General features: G+C 37.4%; 1 protein-coding gene across 2 annotated transcripts in view; it reads left to right on the top strand.

The window, feature by feature from the left end:
* STAG1 (stromal antigen 1) overlaps nucleotides 1-17357 on the top strand; it is a 195369-nt gene that overhangs the window by 92320 nt on the left and 85692 nt on the right. For both annotated transcript variants that reach the window (XM_054836104.1, XM_054836105.1), the window contains exon 6: nucleotides 13192-13268. In XM_054836104.1, coding sequence (XP_054692079.1) covers nucleotides 13192-13268 — 77 coding nt within the window. The remainder of the gene's footprint in view (nucleotides 1-13191; nucleotides 13269-17357) is intronic.

Raw genomic sequence — 17357 nt, 5'->3', positions numbered from 1 at the left:
GGAGGTTTTTTTTAGATAACATATTACATGTTTAAACTATACCTGTTCTTGATTTCCTACTCCTTCTCTTCAAATTGCTTAATGACTAGGCTTGGAGTACCTAGAAGATTTCTTAAAGTTCATGGAACGGAAACTTGAAGTTCTTTTTGTATAATAGATATATACTTGCAATAAGGAAAAAGCAGGACTCTAGCCTAAGCCCTCTTTCTTACCCTTTCCAACACGGAAGGGCTAATTCAAACTTTTCTGCTCTAATTCAAACTTTTCCCCTTTTTCTAAGTTTAGGAGTTTTTACATACCTGAAGGAAGGTGTTACAATCAGTGTGCATGCAGTTACAATTGTTTGTATGCTGCACTTTTATCCATGAGACTGCAAGGTAGATGCCTGGGAAATGGAGAATGTGCTGTTATGGACCTTCTTTAAAATAGTTTAAACTGTCCAGACTCTTAGAGGAACTCAGAAATGAAAGTAAGTAGCAGTCTGTAGCATCCTAATCAATTCCTTTGTAAGACCACCCTCTTTCTTCCTGCACTTCACTACCTGGTTCATTGGCTGTAGCAAGAGCTGCATTCATCCGAGATACAATAATTTCACCTACACAACTCCTGTTCACTTCCATGATGGTGCTATTTTCTGTGGCTGACGAAGCTAGGCAGAACAGTAGACAGCCATGTAAGTTGGTGACTCATCAAAGTTTGCACACAAAGAGACAATCAAGGTTGCACAGAGCGTCTTAAGTGGCACTTCCAAATTTCTGCTTTAGTTTCTAAGCACAAAAATTATGTAATTTTTGCATGTGGCTTCTCAAATTCTTTGCATTTCCTTAGACAAAGTAAAATCTCCATGCATGTGTTCATGTAATCAAAAAGTGGATTGGAGCGAGCTAACAAATAAGAGAAAACAGAAATTTTTTTCTTAGCAAAGCAGGAAGGATAATTATGTGAAAAAGGAGAACTTCTCTCATCTTGCATACTATTAAATGAGGAGAGATAAAGGCATTGCTTTGAGCCAGCTCAGCTAATTTTTGCATTGTCTTTTTACAGATGATGCTCAGTAAATGCTTTAGTCTTTGATATACTCTAAATAAGTGATTTCATGAGAAGCAGAACTAATGAAGAGTGATTTCTAGTGTATCTGTGTTGATCAGCTGTACTGAATTATACAAAAGCTGTTGAATGTACTCATGAAGTGTCAGATACTCTTTGAGAGGTGATGTTCTGAATGCCATCTAACTCTAAAAAAGATTTAGAAGCAGCATGTAACTTTTTGGAAAATAAATAAGCTATATAGTCAAACACTGCTGGGGAAGAGGTTAGTGTGCTCCAGTTGTAGCTTTTCTTGAAGAAGCAGCAGCATTCACAATTTGAATGTCCCAGAGGCTGAGAGAGATTAACAGAGATTGAGGTCATGGTTCATACTGTGCCTGAATGACCTCTTTGGCTTCTACTCAACTACCTGCTTCTGTAAAATTTATTGGAACATTTTATATCCAAGATTGGTCAGATTTGGTTTAAACAAATAATTCAGAATTTATTAAGCATCATACTTACAGACAGGAATGCACACAAGTCTCATTTCTTTCTTTCAGATTAATAAAAAACTATAGAAACTTTTCAAGTAGATGGTGGCTTTCATTTAATGAGGGAAATCAAATGTGTTAGACACAAGTTGTTTCAAAGATGTTTCTATATCTCCAGTCTCATTTTATGAAGCACACCAGCTTTCATCAAATCAGCTGTTGAAGTTCTTCAGCTTTCTGCTTTTGCAGCGCTTACAAAGTGTCTATTTTAATGTTGTTTAACACGTCTGATTTTCTCCCATCAAATAAATGACATGGGAAGATACCAGTCAGTGTTTGCCTGGTGGCTCTCAGACTGATGAATGGGGAATTCTGAAAAGTGAGGATTGGCTCTGGGAAACCCAGAGCTATTTTCGTCTGTTTGGTAGTGCTGTTGCTAATAAGATTTGGCACTGTGTGGATGCTGCCAATGCAGACACTCCTTTTATGCCTTAGCCTTTCCTGCCACGTATTGGAGCAGCAAACAGTTTAAGTAAAATGAAGAGGACTTGTATCTTTGAAAAGATTTCATGCAGTTTAACAGTAGCTTCCTTGAGGTAAATAAAGCCAGATGAGGTCAAGGGACAAGAGGCTGGCAAATGAGAAGCAGAATGTGGTGGTCCTTCAGCAGCTGCAGGGGACTCGCTTTTTTGGCCTGCAGAGTTCTGTCAGATCTTTGGCAACAGCCCACAGAAAGGCCTGGCCTATTGCTTTGAGGGAAGAAGGGTGCTTTTGTTGTTGTTGTTGTTGTTTTGTTTTCTTTCTTATGACGTACTGGTTTTTGTGGAGTCTGGAGCCCGTCACATCACTTGAAGATGTCTGGATAATTACTTCTCTTTTCATAATTGTTTTTAGGACTTCTCTTTCATCTTCCCATCTTTACTACTTCTGAGAAACACTGAGAAATAGGGCTAGAAATAAGAGTAACAGAGAACCGAGGAAAGGATCAATGCTTCATGAGGGGAAGCAGAGAGACTGAGGGAAAGAGGGTGGACCATGGCTATGTAATCCTCCGGTGATTGTCTTTTGCCTCCTAACTTCTTGGTAAATGGAGGTACCATGTTTTATGGAGTTTTGTTTTACGTATTGGGAGAACTGTAGACATTGACTAACAAGAAATTAGTTTCTCCGATAAAAAAAAATCCTTTGGCAAAAAAAGTGTATGAAGGGGTGTTAAAGGTTGACGGTATGCCTGTGGTTCACTGCTGAACTGTCTTGTCAGTGTGAACCTGTAGGTGGGACAAGCAAAGTCATAGAAAGTGGAAGGAAGGGTGGACTTCTGAAGTGAATGTCCTTGGTGGATGGTTTCTAGGAAAGAGAGTTTGAAGTTCTTTGAAGCAGGAAATGTGGATTTCCAGAAGGCCTTCAGTGGAGTCCTCGCTCTCCTGAGTGAGGAGAAGCTGAGAGAACAGAGTTGCTCAATGTCGAGAAGGCCAGAGGGAGATCTTACTGCTTTCTTCTTCAAATAATGAGAGACTAGAGAGAAGGTGAAGCCAGACTCTTCATGCAAATCCGTAATAATAGGATGACAGATACAAGTTGAAACGTGGGAAATTCCAGTTTGGCATAAAGGAAAACATTTTTGGCACGAGGTGGTCAAGTACTGGAGGCATAAGGGCTCAGGGAGGCTGTGGGATCACCATCCTGGGACATACTCAGAACTCACCTGGGCAGCCTGATCTAGTTGGCCCTGCTTTGGGAAGGGTTTGGACTAGCTGACACTCAGGAATCCTGCCAACTGAAATTATTCTACAATTCTAGACTTCTAAGGAAAATAAGTAGCTGTGAGTTTGTCCTTACGTGGACATACATTTGATAAAAATCATAGGAAACAGAACAGGAATAAATCATCTGTTTTAAAATAATAATTATCTATTTATTACTTTCAAAATTGGTGGATTAAACCTTTTAGCTTTCCAGAAGAATGCATAATAAAGAATCTGTAGTATATGAAGCCTCTTCAAGTATGGTGGAACAGAGATCCATTATTTTTCCTTTGAGGAATACTCAGTATTTTTAAAACTGCTCTGAGGTTTGTTGTAATTGCTGTGAAATACTGTAGAAAGCAGAAAGAGAGTATATTGGTACATTATAAGTACAAAGTACTGGTACAAAGCAATTGTTCTTAGCTGAAAAGAGTTTTATCAGACAGATTGCATATTTTCAAGGCCTTTTGCTATTATATTATCCCACACTTGAACTGTGTATTATAACAAGAGACACCTGGTACCAAGCTTCAGTTCACACAGCAGGCACTCATAACTCCTTGATAACGACCCTAACTGCCTGGGACGAGGGCTGTGCACAATGAAGACAGGCACAGTTACGATGCCTGCTGCCTGTTGTTAGCAATGGCAACAGTATTTTGATTCTGCCCTTGGCTACAAAAGTGCTTACGCAGTTATGCTCTATTGGGGTGCTCATGTTTGGATTGTCTGGCTCTTCTCCTGTCACTGGGCACCACTGAGAAGCATCTGGCTCCATCGTCTTTGCACCCTCCCATCAGGTATTTATACACGCAGATAAGATCCTCACCCAGGAGGGGGGAAGAGCTCAGGCCCACACCAGGCCCCTCTTGCTACACAGGGAAGCTTATGTGGTGGCAAGTTAACAGTGTGGGTGATGGGTGAGTCTAGATGTGAAAACACTCTTTGATAAAAGCACTCTGAAAGAGTAGGTATACCTAAATGGACTTATTTCAAATATTTACATTGCTGTATCTTACACTTTCGGCTCTGCCTCCAAACTACCTATGTTTATATTTCTGAAGTAACTTCTGACAGCATGCAGCCAAAGTCTAGTTCCACATATGCAGTGATAAGCTGTAGTTACTAACATTCTGCTCCTGGAGCTTGCTGTCACTGTGAATAATTTGAAAATATAACCTCTTTGCTTGCCAGTGCTCTGAGAGGCGAAGTTAAGAATTAGAAATAAAGGACAAATTTATGTGTATGTATATTAGAAACAAAGAAAAAAATATCTCTCTCAAACTTACATTGCACTTGCATCTTGAGCATTGAATGTAGTTCTGGCCATCCCACTTCCAAAACGACGTACAAAATAAGAGAGGAAAACCCAAGCAATGGGGAAAAGAATGGCAAATAGAGGAACAGTTATTCACTCTTTGCAGAAAAGAATTCCAGGCTTATCAAATAAAATGATCAGGCAGCAGCTTTAAAAACTACTGCCAAATGCAAGATTCATCTAATGATGACTTGTACTTGCACTCTTCCTAACACCTAGTGCCGATTACTGAGTACAAAAATCTGTATGTTAGTTTTTGTTTCATCAGATCCATGAGGAATGTTTTTCTTAATAAACGTTTCCTTACAGCACATGTGCAGGAAAATGCAGCAATGAGTAGTGCTCACAGAAATGAATCTTGGAACCAGTACTAAGTAAAAAGGTGGAAAGTTTCAGAGGAGCGTAAACCCAAGAATACGTTGGAGTCGGTTATTTCCCTCTTTCCTCAAGCGTAAGTGTCCTCCTTGATCACAGACCTCTCATTTAGCCACAGTGAATTGAGGCAATGCAGGGCAGGATGCGGCTGCTGGATGCAGCCGAGTGCAAAAGCATTAAGACATCACCAGAACAAAGCGTTGCCTTTGGGGTAGCAAAGACTCCTGAGCTTTTCACTCGTGTTCATGTTATTTACTGTTGTTCAAGTCTGAAGTTATCTGACAAAAAGGTGGGTGCCTTGTGAGAATTACTACTTTGAGCCATGAAAGCACGAAAAGATCCATTTTGTGAAATCATTCAGTACAAATACTAGATTGCGAGTTTAGTGGCTTTAGGTATTAGTTATTTGGCTTCTATTAGCCAGTGGCATTAACATCAAGATGAAAGGCAGCTTAAAGTTTCCAAATGCAAATGCTGTAGAGCCGTATCAAAACAGTATTCTCTGCCTTAAGCTCAGAGTAAGGAAGTTTCCTTTATCAAAATCTTAAGACTTGAACCCATGAAGTGTACTATTTTTTATGCACCAAGTTATGTAGGCCTACTTCGTTTTCTACTAGTGGTTTCTGGAGTTAGCATGCTTTTTTTTTCTGAAGAGCATTATTTGCCATTTTATCAATTCCATTACTATGAAATCCTTTGGCAGTGTTGGCTGAGCTTCAATTGTAGCTGTTCTAAATAATTCTGTCACCAGCAAACTTTGTCTGCTCCATTATCATCCTTTCTTTCAAAGCATTCATATCTGCTATTTAGCATGTTTCTATCAACACCATTGCTTAGAAAGATCTGTTGATAGGTTCATTCCATTCTGAAAAGTAACCATTTTTGCTGGTTTTGCTTTCCTATCTTTTAATCTGAAAACTTACTTTATTATTGCATATCAACTTCTTTAAGAATGAAGATGTGGGAGATCATTATAGGACTTTGAAAATGTGTATGTTTTGCATAAATGTATGATTTTTAGCTGCTTATTGATGCCTTATGGAGCTCCAGTGGGTTTGTGAAGCATTACTTCAACCCTTCAGCCCACCAGTTCTGTAATACATCACATTCCAGTCTGGCACAGTAATCAGATTTAATGGTGTGTAGTTCTTTGGGTTACTCCTAGATTCTTTATTTTTCCTTTTCTTTTTTTTCCTTCTGACACTCAGGAAAGTTTAAGCAAGTAGCAAATTTTCACACATAATTGGAGCTTAGGAATTTCATTGGATTTGGTTTCTTTACAGTAGACATTAAGTTTCTATCACTTTTTACTAAAAGAATATGAACTTTTTTTTTTTCAACAAGGGGAAATAACTGAATTGTCATTGACATAAATCATTGTTCTCTTTTTCTGACGGTATTCAATGTATTTCTTCTCATACCTGTAATGAGGGAATCATTACCTTCACTGGTATCTTCTGGATCAAATAACATTTTGGTTTTTAAGAGATGAACAGTTCCAATCATATAAAACACTAGTTATATACATAAAGTTATCAACTTATAAACTCATTCAGAACTTTGAACTTCTAAGTGTAATATAGAATTACTCACTCTAAAAATGAAGCAATTGCCCTTGAATGTGAATAGCAGGAAATAGCAAAGATTTGATACTAAATTTCCACTGTTTCATGCAGTGAGCCCTATGATAGTTAAAGCAATTAATTAAGTCCTCCCAGCTGTACTGACATTTTTGACCACCTTTATTGATACTCCTTATAGCTATTGGCACTTTTAACATTACTGATTGTTGTAAGTCCATTTCCATTTTAGTAAGCTCGAAGGGATTATATTGAGGCTTCCATACTGGGCAATATGTCTTTCTTTAGGCTGAATTTGATTGTGAAAGGTCAGCAGAAACAGTTCAGCTAATTTTTTGAATGACATTAAGAAAAAAGTGTTTTCTTGCTTATGTTTGAGTTATGTAAGCCAGAACAATAACAGATTCCTGGGCCTCCGTTGTATTACGGAGGAGGTAAAATTCAGAATGCTTTAGTAGTGGTCCCTTTGAATGTGCCTCTTTCTGTCTCAGTTAATGACTGTGTATGTTATGTGTATGTGCCACCGTTGGACATGTAATGAGCACAAAGTAGGAACTGTAGGTGGCAGTCAGGCATTGGGAGGAGTGAGCATAAGAGGGCCATAAGAATGATGAAAGGACTGTAACGACCAAAGTTTCCTCCATTCCAAAACCTGTATTTTGTTGCAGATTTTCTCAGCTTTAACATCACATTGCAATAGACAAACATGTCTCTACCATTAAGTATCTGTTCACAATGACAAGTGACAAATTATTTGTCATTTTCTCTGCTATCTGGTAGAAGTCTGTTCTATTCCTATGTTTCTCATACTGCTTAAGACTCACAGTGAGGCCAACACAGTTGTTATTGGGACAGCAACTTAAATGAGCTCAATCATTAGAATAATAATATTCCTAGTTCTGTGAGAGCAAAGTGAAGGGCAAAGCAATGATAATGATCTTCAAAAGAGGAAGAGACTATACTGAAAAAATAGATACACAAGTCTGTGTGGGAAACACAACAAAGGTAAAAAAAAAAAGAGCTTCCTGTTCCAAAAAAAGGATATTCAAGACTCAAGTGCAAAATAACCTAAAGCAAAGGAGGAATAGGAATTATAGCAAGAGAACAACTTGTTTGAATCATGTACTATGCAATGGTATGAAAATCAAAATGGAATGTGAGAAAATCAAAGAATTAAAGGTAAATATTCAAGAATTGCAGGAGCATGTTGGACAAAATCAGAGCAATGCATAAAATAACTAAAACAAAATTAAGGGTAACAAAATTATGGTCTGGAATGTAAATGAATAAGCAGAAGGTCAATTAAAAAACTGGACTACAGCAAGCAAATACGCTTTTCCTATGTGTCCTGTGTGTCAGGTGAATGGTAAGGAGTTAGCATTGCAGGGAGGTTTCAGAGAACGCATTCAAATGTATTTTGGGAACTGACAGATATTTGGTTTTGGTTTTGTTGTAGGACTTACATGAACCATTAGAATTCTTTTTAACAGCTGCCTGTGATTGTCTGATAAGGTTTTAATTGCATGAGGCTGTATTTTTTTTTATTGGGATTCTTGCTGATTCATTCATTAAGAGTTCACCATCTAAAGCTGTTCTAAGGATGAATTAGGGCTGTGTCTTTTAGGAAGATACTGGCTTCTGAATACTGCTTCGTTGGCAGCAGCAGTTGGGCAATGTAGAGTCCATACAACAGGAAGAATTGGGGAATAAGTTAATAAAAGGGTCTTTTATTCCTGCATGTGCTCTAAAAGCTGAAATTCAACTAAGTATTTAGGCTAACTTCTTTCTAGAATCCTGACTTCTAGTTTCAGTAAAGTGTTCCAGTTTTCAAGCACAGAAGTCAATAGAAAGCTAGGAGCCCTGATGGGATTTAGGAGTCTCAACATCTATTTGGATGTGCTTCAGCCGTCCCAATACTGCTTCCATTTAGATTAATGATTAATGCCTATTGATTCCAATGAGGTAAGATCTACTTCAGTGTTCCTATGCAATTGTGAGCAAGCCACAGAAAATAAACTTTTTGTCCGGCGTGAGTAATTTCTGGTTAGTTTCCGGCAGCTGTCTTCTGGGAGCAGTAAATGAAGTGTTACAGAAGCGTACCATGACCCAAGTTGAACAGTGAGAAATAACGTGCTCTTTATGATTTGACTTCAGTCTTTGTGTATCATCTTTCATATGGAGGTTTGTCACTAACAGTTCTATGACGATTAAAAACTGCACTTACGGACACTGTAAAAGTGGATTATTTCTTATGATCTAAATGGTAAGTGGGAAGAAAGGCATAGGAAATGCACATTTAATGATACCGAGGGAAAGAAATACTGCTCATCCAGCAGTTCTGTAATTATCATCCATCCTTGAAAGATCTTTATTAAACTTGCCTTCTCTTGACAATTTCAACAGTCAAAATTACTTCCCAGTGCTCTGATCCCAACTATCAACTTTCAGCTAATGCAAGAGTATATTGCCTTTTTCATATGATGCTTTCCAGTGCAAATTTTCTAGTGTCTTCATCCTGATGTCTTTATAAATCTTTCTTCTGGTTACTGTTCTTCCAATTTGTGTGGTTGAGAGATACTAATCAGTCACTGTGAATTTAAGGTCCCATGATTAATCCTTCTTTGCAGGAGACTGTGGGCTTACTTTATATCCATTGACTTCAGTCTTGAGCTGCAATTTTCCTACCACTTCTCCTGCAGTTTACTCAGTTTGGGCAGGTGGTCCCAAAAATAAGGGATAAAATTGGCTGTGTTGCTTCTGTGAATAAAGGTACTGGAGATTAAAACTGACTATGTAGTATAGTTAGTATAATACAGTTAGTGTACTCCATAGTACCTAATTTATTACCAACTGTCAGTAGTATAGATTTCAAGAATCCATTTACTAGCGAGTAATTTGTTTTCATTAGTAGTGTTTAAATGACTGTGGGCTATTATAGCTGGAGTACCAGTTCTGCAGTGGCCTTGTTTCTGTCATATAAGCTTCCTTTTCCTATAGAAATACCAGAATTGCCATATGCAGGAGGCCATTGGAGGGTAGCATTTCATATGATGGTGTTCCCTGACTTCTAGCAGTGCTTAGTATCTTCTGTGTCAGAGGAGGAAGGGTAGTCATGGGACAACCTGCATCCAAAGAGTACCCTCTCTAACTCCCAGTACTAAAGGTTGGTTGTTGCTCAAACTTGAGAGCTTACACGTCTTACAAAGTTCTTAGAGATTTTTGTTGTTAATTTTCTTTTGCAGGGTTTACTATAATAACTGGTTAGTCTTCTCACTGTAATTATATGTTTTGAAGCCACTGAGTCTGTGGTATGCTACATCTCCTGGAAATGTTATATCTTGTTTTGCACACAGTTTTTTGTTGTTTTCTTAAAATGTATTCATGTAATTTTGTATAGACCCTTTTAGTCTTTCTTTATCCCAGTTGAAATAATGTTGTGTCCTCTGTATGGGTTTTTTCTTTTTACTTCTAAAAGCCAGGTTGGGTGACATGATTAATTATTGACAAATAAAAATGATATCTGTCTTTAGCTCAAAGTTAAACTGGAATTTTGTCATTAAGGAAATATACTTACTTGACAGCGAGAAGACTTTTTAAAACACAGTGGATGTGAATAAATTTGAACTGAGAACTTAGTCTTGAAGTGGAATAGGCTTCTCAATTTGTTAGTGGGCTAAGACAATTTAAATCCTCTTCACTAAATACAGAGTGAGAGCTTCATGATAGAGGTAAAACTCAGTTTAGAAAAGGATACAAGACGAGTAGCAACATCAGTAAGGCAGAGACTGTAGGAATGCACTCCACCCCTTCAATTGTATTTTACAGAAAATCTGTTATATTTTAAGGATTCACTTTAAAATGGGAGAGTTTAGCTTTTCACTAATCATAAAACCAACAAATTTGAACAGTGATGACCATTGTAGTATTGAAATGCTGCAATGATACCATGAAATGTGTTGTGAGCAGAGTCTTCCTAGCATAATTATAGAGTGTTAAATCAGTTTCCCAGAAAAGGATTGTGTTTTGGTTAGGTGGGGGAGAGGTGCTGGTAGGAAAAGCAGTCAGGCCAAAGCTATTACTTACTGCCAGATAAGTAGAAATGCTCATTTTGCTTGACATGACTTCCAGTAAACTTTGTCATAAAAAGTGGAGGGAAGAATGAGAAATGACAGTGAGTTGATAAGTGCTCTTCTCTTCCCTCCTCTTAATGCTTGCTGACAGTTCCTTGGCAGTGTTGAGCCCTTGTCCACCCTGGCATCCCTAGGAGATATCAAGAGTTTGGTTCATCCTGTGCACATCCTTGCCCCATGCCCTCAAAGACCTGGACCATTGCTTGTTTGGAAGATGTGTGTAGAATCTACACCAGCCTTATGCCATCTCAGTTCTAGTCGTGGAAGGTAAAAAGCCTTTCCATGATTCAAGGGAAAACCGCCTGTGGAGGGTGCACGCATCCAGTATGAGCCATCACCTTCCTCTGAGCACAGTTACTGCATCCGCAAAGTTGCTGAATTAAAGAAGCAGTGCGTTAAGGAGTCACCTCCTGAAACAGATTCCTTGGGAGAAATTGTTCAAGGAGACATTATACTTGACTGTGAAGTAACATGCAGGAGGTCATTGAAAGAGTACCAATATCTGAGCCACTAAATAACAGCAACGACAGTATAATTGCATTCTGTGTCCTCAGGGAGAAAGGATATAGAGAACCACAACAGAATTATACAAGAGGAGATTTGAATTGAGTGAAGTGCATTAACAAGGAATTTTAGTTATGATATTTGTACTCTTTCTGACAAAGAAAGAGTTCTTATGTGGAAGGTATTTAAGGTTATTAACAGAAGTCATAAATAGGTAAGAATAAAATTAGAATCAGGACTATAAAAAAATAAAAAAGGTCAATAGGTTACTTATTCAATGAGGGTTGTATTACCATGAGAAGAGCAAGAGATGACAGCATGCAGTGAGAGAAAGAGGTATCAATGCAGTTGAGCTGGGTTTCTAAGAATAGCTGTCCATCATTCAATACACTGACACATAATGTGAACCTGTTTCACTTATTCAAAACAAAACTGTCAATATTGGGAGAAACATTAAAATATAGCTGCATTTACAGATGATTTCAAAGCTGATAAAACAGGTTTTCAACTGTCATATGGTAGTATTCTCTTGGGTTTCTTGTTTTATATTAATATATTGCATTACAAATTTAGTAATATGGAAATTACCATGCACAAACTTAAATCACCATTGTTAGAACTGAGGTTGAGAGTGTTACTCAGTATGAAAGAGAAAACAAGTAAATATTATTTCATGAAAAAGCAAAATCAATTCAAGAAATCCGTATTTAAGTTGCATTATAATACAGTACCCTACTAAGATAAAGAGAATTGGTGTGCTTTAACTGTGCTTGCGTATTTTGAAATGTGTATGTTTCTAATGCTTGTTTTTCAAGGAATGAAATATCAGAATTAAAAATTCTCATAATATTTAGTATACTTAAATTATCTTTATTTATCCTTTGTACAGGGACTAATACTATTAGCTGTTAAGCTTCTATTATGGTTTGAATTTTTTGAGCCATGCAGTGAATCATTAATCCAATTGAACTTTTTGCAAAAGCAGGGAGACTTACTCTTTGTAATGTTAATGATGTTGGGATGGATTTTGTAGCTCTCCAGTTTGCTTAATTTTTCTACGTTTCCTCCATTACCAAAAGAAGATTGTGAAGTGGCAAAAAGAAGATTGTGCAGTAGCAAAAAAAAAAAATGGTTTTTATGTTGACTTGTGCTATATGGCTGGATATTTAGACATTGTCTAGTTGCAAAGGCAATAAAGTGTAAAAATATTTTATTCCTTTAAACTGATTGAATCAAGTAACAACAATTTTCATTTATTCCTATTGTGTTGTTATATTTTCAATTTTGGTAGCTTTGTTCAATTTACAATAATAAGTTAATCCTGTCAACTTGGCTGTCCAGGTAACGGGGAATGGCATAATCCGGATGAAGGAATGACATAGGTGCAATTGCTGCTTTTGATCCTGAGCTGGCTCACATCTTGACTGAGCCTTTGGGTTTGGAAAAACTTGCTGACAGTAGCACCGCATGGTGCAATTGCGCTAGCTCTGGTCCGCAGGTGCTGTAGCTCCATTCCCACAGTGCTGTGCCTAAGTCAATAAGCCGTGCTGGTCCTGAGCTAAGCAATTTGAAAACCGCTCCTGTGTCTCCGCACAGAGATGATGGTGTATCTGTAATCCAGGTGACCCAACATAAAAAGTGGAGAATTGCTAGTAGTGGCCACGGAACTGAAAGATGGTCTTCATTTCATTTCGCGCACAAAATTAAAAAAAAGTGGTAACTGCAGACATGGCACGAGTCCTACATTACTATCACTTCTGTATCACACTTGCTTAGTTGTAAAGAGTGTAAAGATGGAAAATTTTACTAATTCCTAGTCTGACAGCAATTTACAGGATGCATGATTTTTTTTTTACCCACTTCTTCAAGAGAAAGTCTTGTTCAATGTGTTCCTGTTATTATTGCATTTGTACTCTTTCATATGTATTACTGAGCTGTAAGTTAGCAAAAAAACATTGATATTTTGACATAATAAAGATCGTTTGTGTTAATTTCTTTTGTCCCTTCATTACATTACAGGTACTGTAAGAATTGAAATGTTCAGGAACATGCAAAATGCAGAAATCATAAGGAAAATGACAGAAGAATTTGATGAGGTATAGTATGCAAATAGTTCTTTAAACATTATAAAATATATTACAATATACTTTGTTTTTAAAACAAAAATGCAATGAGCAAGAAACCAGTGGATAAGCAATGTCTCAGTATGAGAAATTATGTTGACAAGCAAAGCAGTGATATAAACTATTGGGTGAGGAATAATTAGCTAGCATGAGCTTTAGGAAAGAATAATAATGGAAAACCAAAAAGTAATAAAATAATTTGAAAAGGTAATTACAGCCACTCATCTTGAGGAGTCAGGGTTCTGGGTTGAGTAGTCCCTGGATGCTGAAATACTTGTAGTGAAAAGTTTGTGAATTACCCAGTGTGAGGGCATAAGTGTATTATCGCACAAAAGCATGGAGTGAGCTCGCATCCAGTGATGTAAGAGAGCCTAGCCAAGTTTGACTCTGCAAGAGCTACCTTGGGTCCATGCTAGCCCTGGACTGGATCTGTGTAGGCCCTCATGTATCTTTGTATGGCTTTAGGGATATCCTTGTCTGGCTGTATCCTGGGTATTAGAGAGGTTAGTGAGACGAGACAGTAAGAAGAACTGTAGAAAGTTTTCTCATCCCACTGAAATTGGTGCTGGTATTCTGGATTCTGAAGTTCACTTCTTGGAACTGCCATCACACAACAAAGAACAGATTCCTGAGACAGGACTACAGGCTTTTGCAGCGTTCTGCTGTGTTCGATGCGTGCAAATTAATGTTTTGTTCATTTGAAATGGCAATTTAAACCAAATAGTAATGTGACATGAAAATTACCAGTTTGGAACAGTGTTACAGAAAGAAATCCTCTTTCAAAAAATCTAAGCGTTTCGTTTGAAACAGGTGTATTACAATTCAGATTGGTATCTTCTGTCCAAATAAAAGTGTTCCTAATGGTGAATACTTTTTAGCTTTGAGATTTTTTTAACTGTATTTTCTTTGTTTTTTCATATATAAAAAACTTAAATGAACACTCAGAATATTTATTTTGTTTAGTGAGGAAAACAAATGCTGAAAGATTAATTTTCTACAGGACAGCAGTGTCTTTTTCTGACCAATTCTAAATGGAATGCCAAGGCTGCGATTCAAAAAGTTAAGCAGGAAAACTATAAATGTGAGCACTAGTCTTTTTCAGGGTTTACTTCTGCAGGATTTCCATCTCGTTCATGGCCTTGAATGACAAAATGTTTAACTATGTGCCTAACTGTGGCCATGTGGATGCTCCTTTTGCTGTTCTGAGGTATTCACTCAGGGCCTTGTGTACGTGTAGGATAGGGTAAATAAAATTTAGGTTATGATGACAAACAGAAGGATTGTATCAATTCATCCTACATTCTGGCTGAATTTTTACTTGTGTAATTTGAAACCAGAATTGGATATTGTCTTTGATCTAGCCCCATTGTATAAAATAGAACATCCAAGACACTGTCCAAAAGCCAAAGAACGTTGATTTTGCCCAAGAGAGGATTGTCCCACGGTTGACGGAAGAAAATATTTCTCAAACCTTTCAAAAACTGTTCAAGTTTTTTCTCAAAGGAGAAAAAGACTCTCTTCCTTATGCACAGTATGAACATATGCATAAGCAACATATCTCGAAGAATTACAGTTACTAGTACATAAGATTTCTTTCTCCATTACCTAAAACTTTTCAGAACTTTTACAATTCTAACAGAAAGTTTCCATTCTGGCTTCTGCCTTAACACTTGAATGGATTTGTGAAAGAATTAGTGGGTTTTAGTATAAAAGCATGAAATTGTTAGTCTTAGACCACAGTCCAGTGAATATTTTGAAATCTGGAATAAACTCATACCCTGTTAGCAGTGGAAAACATTTTAGAATTTAGTGCAGTTTTCTGCTGATGTTCATATATCAGACGATCACGGCATAGTAAGTTTATAATTGTTATATGACCTATTCCATATTATATGTTATTTGACCTATGTTCATACTGCTAGTCAGAATATTGTCAGATTGGTCTGTGCAGGATGTCATAGTCACAAAGACAACCTGCTTTTACAAGCTTTTAGAATACGAGCAGCTTACGTTAATGTTCAGGGTAAAACACACGATGAAATAACCAAACAAAAAGTCTTCAGCAGATTGTAAAATTGCGACTGGCATAGCATTAGAACACTTTTTGCCCCTCTGTTTAATGTCCACCACTTAACAATCATTTGTTGCTGGGAGAGCTGTTACATTATCTATTCATTAGCACAGTATGCTGCCCAGAAAATATCTTAGTTGCCATTGAAGACGTTCGGATTTGCTGCTTGCTTTGCTTTTTCAAGATCATCTCATTGTTCTGTCAGTGCTGCAGTAATCAGCTGGCTGCTGGTACTAACTTCTGCATTTATGGCAGGGATTGAAGCATTGATATTCTTCATCATGAGTAGAGGAACACTTGTGCAGGACTTAAACGATAGAAATAACTTTGTTCATTGCTGCCACAAATTCAGTTTCAGACAGGGAATTCCATGGGCGTCCATCTGCTACACTATCTGGGTGCTCGGCTTATGAATACAGGCATTTTGTAGGTGAATTCCCTCATAATTCTTGTGCTAGAGTTAGCAGGTGAACAAAAATCTGTTTTGGTTTGAGTTTTCTAACCATTGGACCATGATGTATCACGTTTTTATTGGTATTTGAGAATAAAAGATCCAATACAGTGGCTTTATTGGAAATTTATTCTTCCCATTTCAGCCAGATGAGATGTTCTCGGTGCAAGTCTTCATATGCTTTTCAAAAGGACTGTCTAGTATGTAATTGTAGGTTAAAAATACATCATACAAATGTGAGTAGTTGTACACAGCACTAAAAATTCTGAGGATCTGTTCCAAAAAATTATGTATACGTACCTCTAGAAAGCATATATTATGTCCTCAAGGTCACATGCAGAGTTCCCACAGGTACTGTGCAGGCAGGAACTTAGGCTGGAGATTATTTGTGAAAATAAGATGTAAGCAGGAAGAAGAAAAGGAGTCTGGAGTGTTCATGTGGAGTTGCTGCTAGAAAAACATTCAGGAGAAAGCTTTAGCATTTTAATTTCAGTCCTAAATTTAAATAAATATGAGACTAATGCAGGGCTTGTATTTACATGGCAAGACACCGTACCTTGCTATAATTCACTGGCAAGAGCATTAGGCATAAACAGACAAAGAACACTTCGAAACGCGCAGCACAGCTGACGATACTACTACGTATTTTACACTGTGTTTATCTGGGTTTCTACTACATAATGCTTTGGTCTGATTTACAAAAGTTCTGAGGACTCACAGCACCAATTGAACGTGCTAGGAGATGTCTTTATGTCAGGAGCTTTACAACCCTCTGAATGGGTTTTTAAACCAAAGCTGCTATTTCCCTCAAATTGGACATTCAAAGTTAGAACTAAAAATATTGCTCATTAGGATAATGTCATTCAGGATTGCAGTGGATGAGACACTGAGGTCATTGAGTGCCTTATAATTTTGTCTTTTTCTAACATTTGAGCACTTGTCTTTGCAATTTTAATCTTTGTTTTAGTATGATTGACATGTGTGTGATTTGGTTAAATTTGATAGAAAGGGTTTTTCACTGCAGGGGAATATAATTTATGAAGTTTAGATAAAGGGTTATTTGATTACATCTCCTCTATGCTTATGTTACTGACTTTACATGGTTCAGTCTGGGGGATAAGACAAGTCCTGAGAGAACAGAAGTGCTTGTTCTTCACAAAAACACAGAATAAATATGTACAAACGGATTTGACTTTGATACTACTGACTCCTTATCTTGGGGGAGAGATTCAGGATGGAGCATTATTCATGTTTTGGATAATCTGGAATTGGTTTACAAATCAGGTGAGCAGGGAGATTGTATTTAGTCTTTTTCACTGAAGGGGAAAAAACTTTCTAGTTTGGGAGGGACAGCCTCACTGAAATGCAATATTGAAGTGAGAATAGTAAAAGCAAACTTGGAGAGGAGTTAAACTTAAATGAACTGAGCGTTCACATGCCTACTGCAGTCTTGCAATAATCTTTGGAAGATGGGGTGTATGAAACTGTAGTAAAAATTCTATTACTTCTATCAGAAGGCAAGTTTTACCACTAGAAAAAG

This window comes from Grus americana, chromosome 9 (genome assembly GCF_028858705.1).
Source record: "Grus americana isolate bGruAme1 chromosome 9, bGruAme1.mat, whole genome shotgun sequence".
Classification (NCBI taxonomy): Eukaryota; Metazoa; Chordata; class Aves; order Gruiformes; family Gruidae; genus Grus; species Grus americana.
The sequence above is the reverse complement of the archived record's forward strand: the minus strand, read 5'-3'. Positions and strand labels throughout refer to the sequence as shown.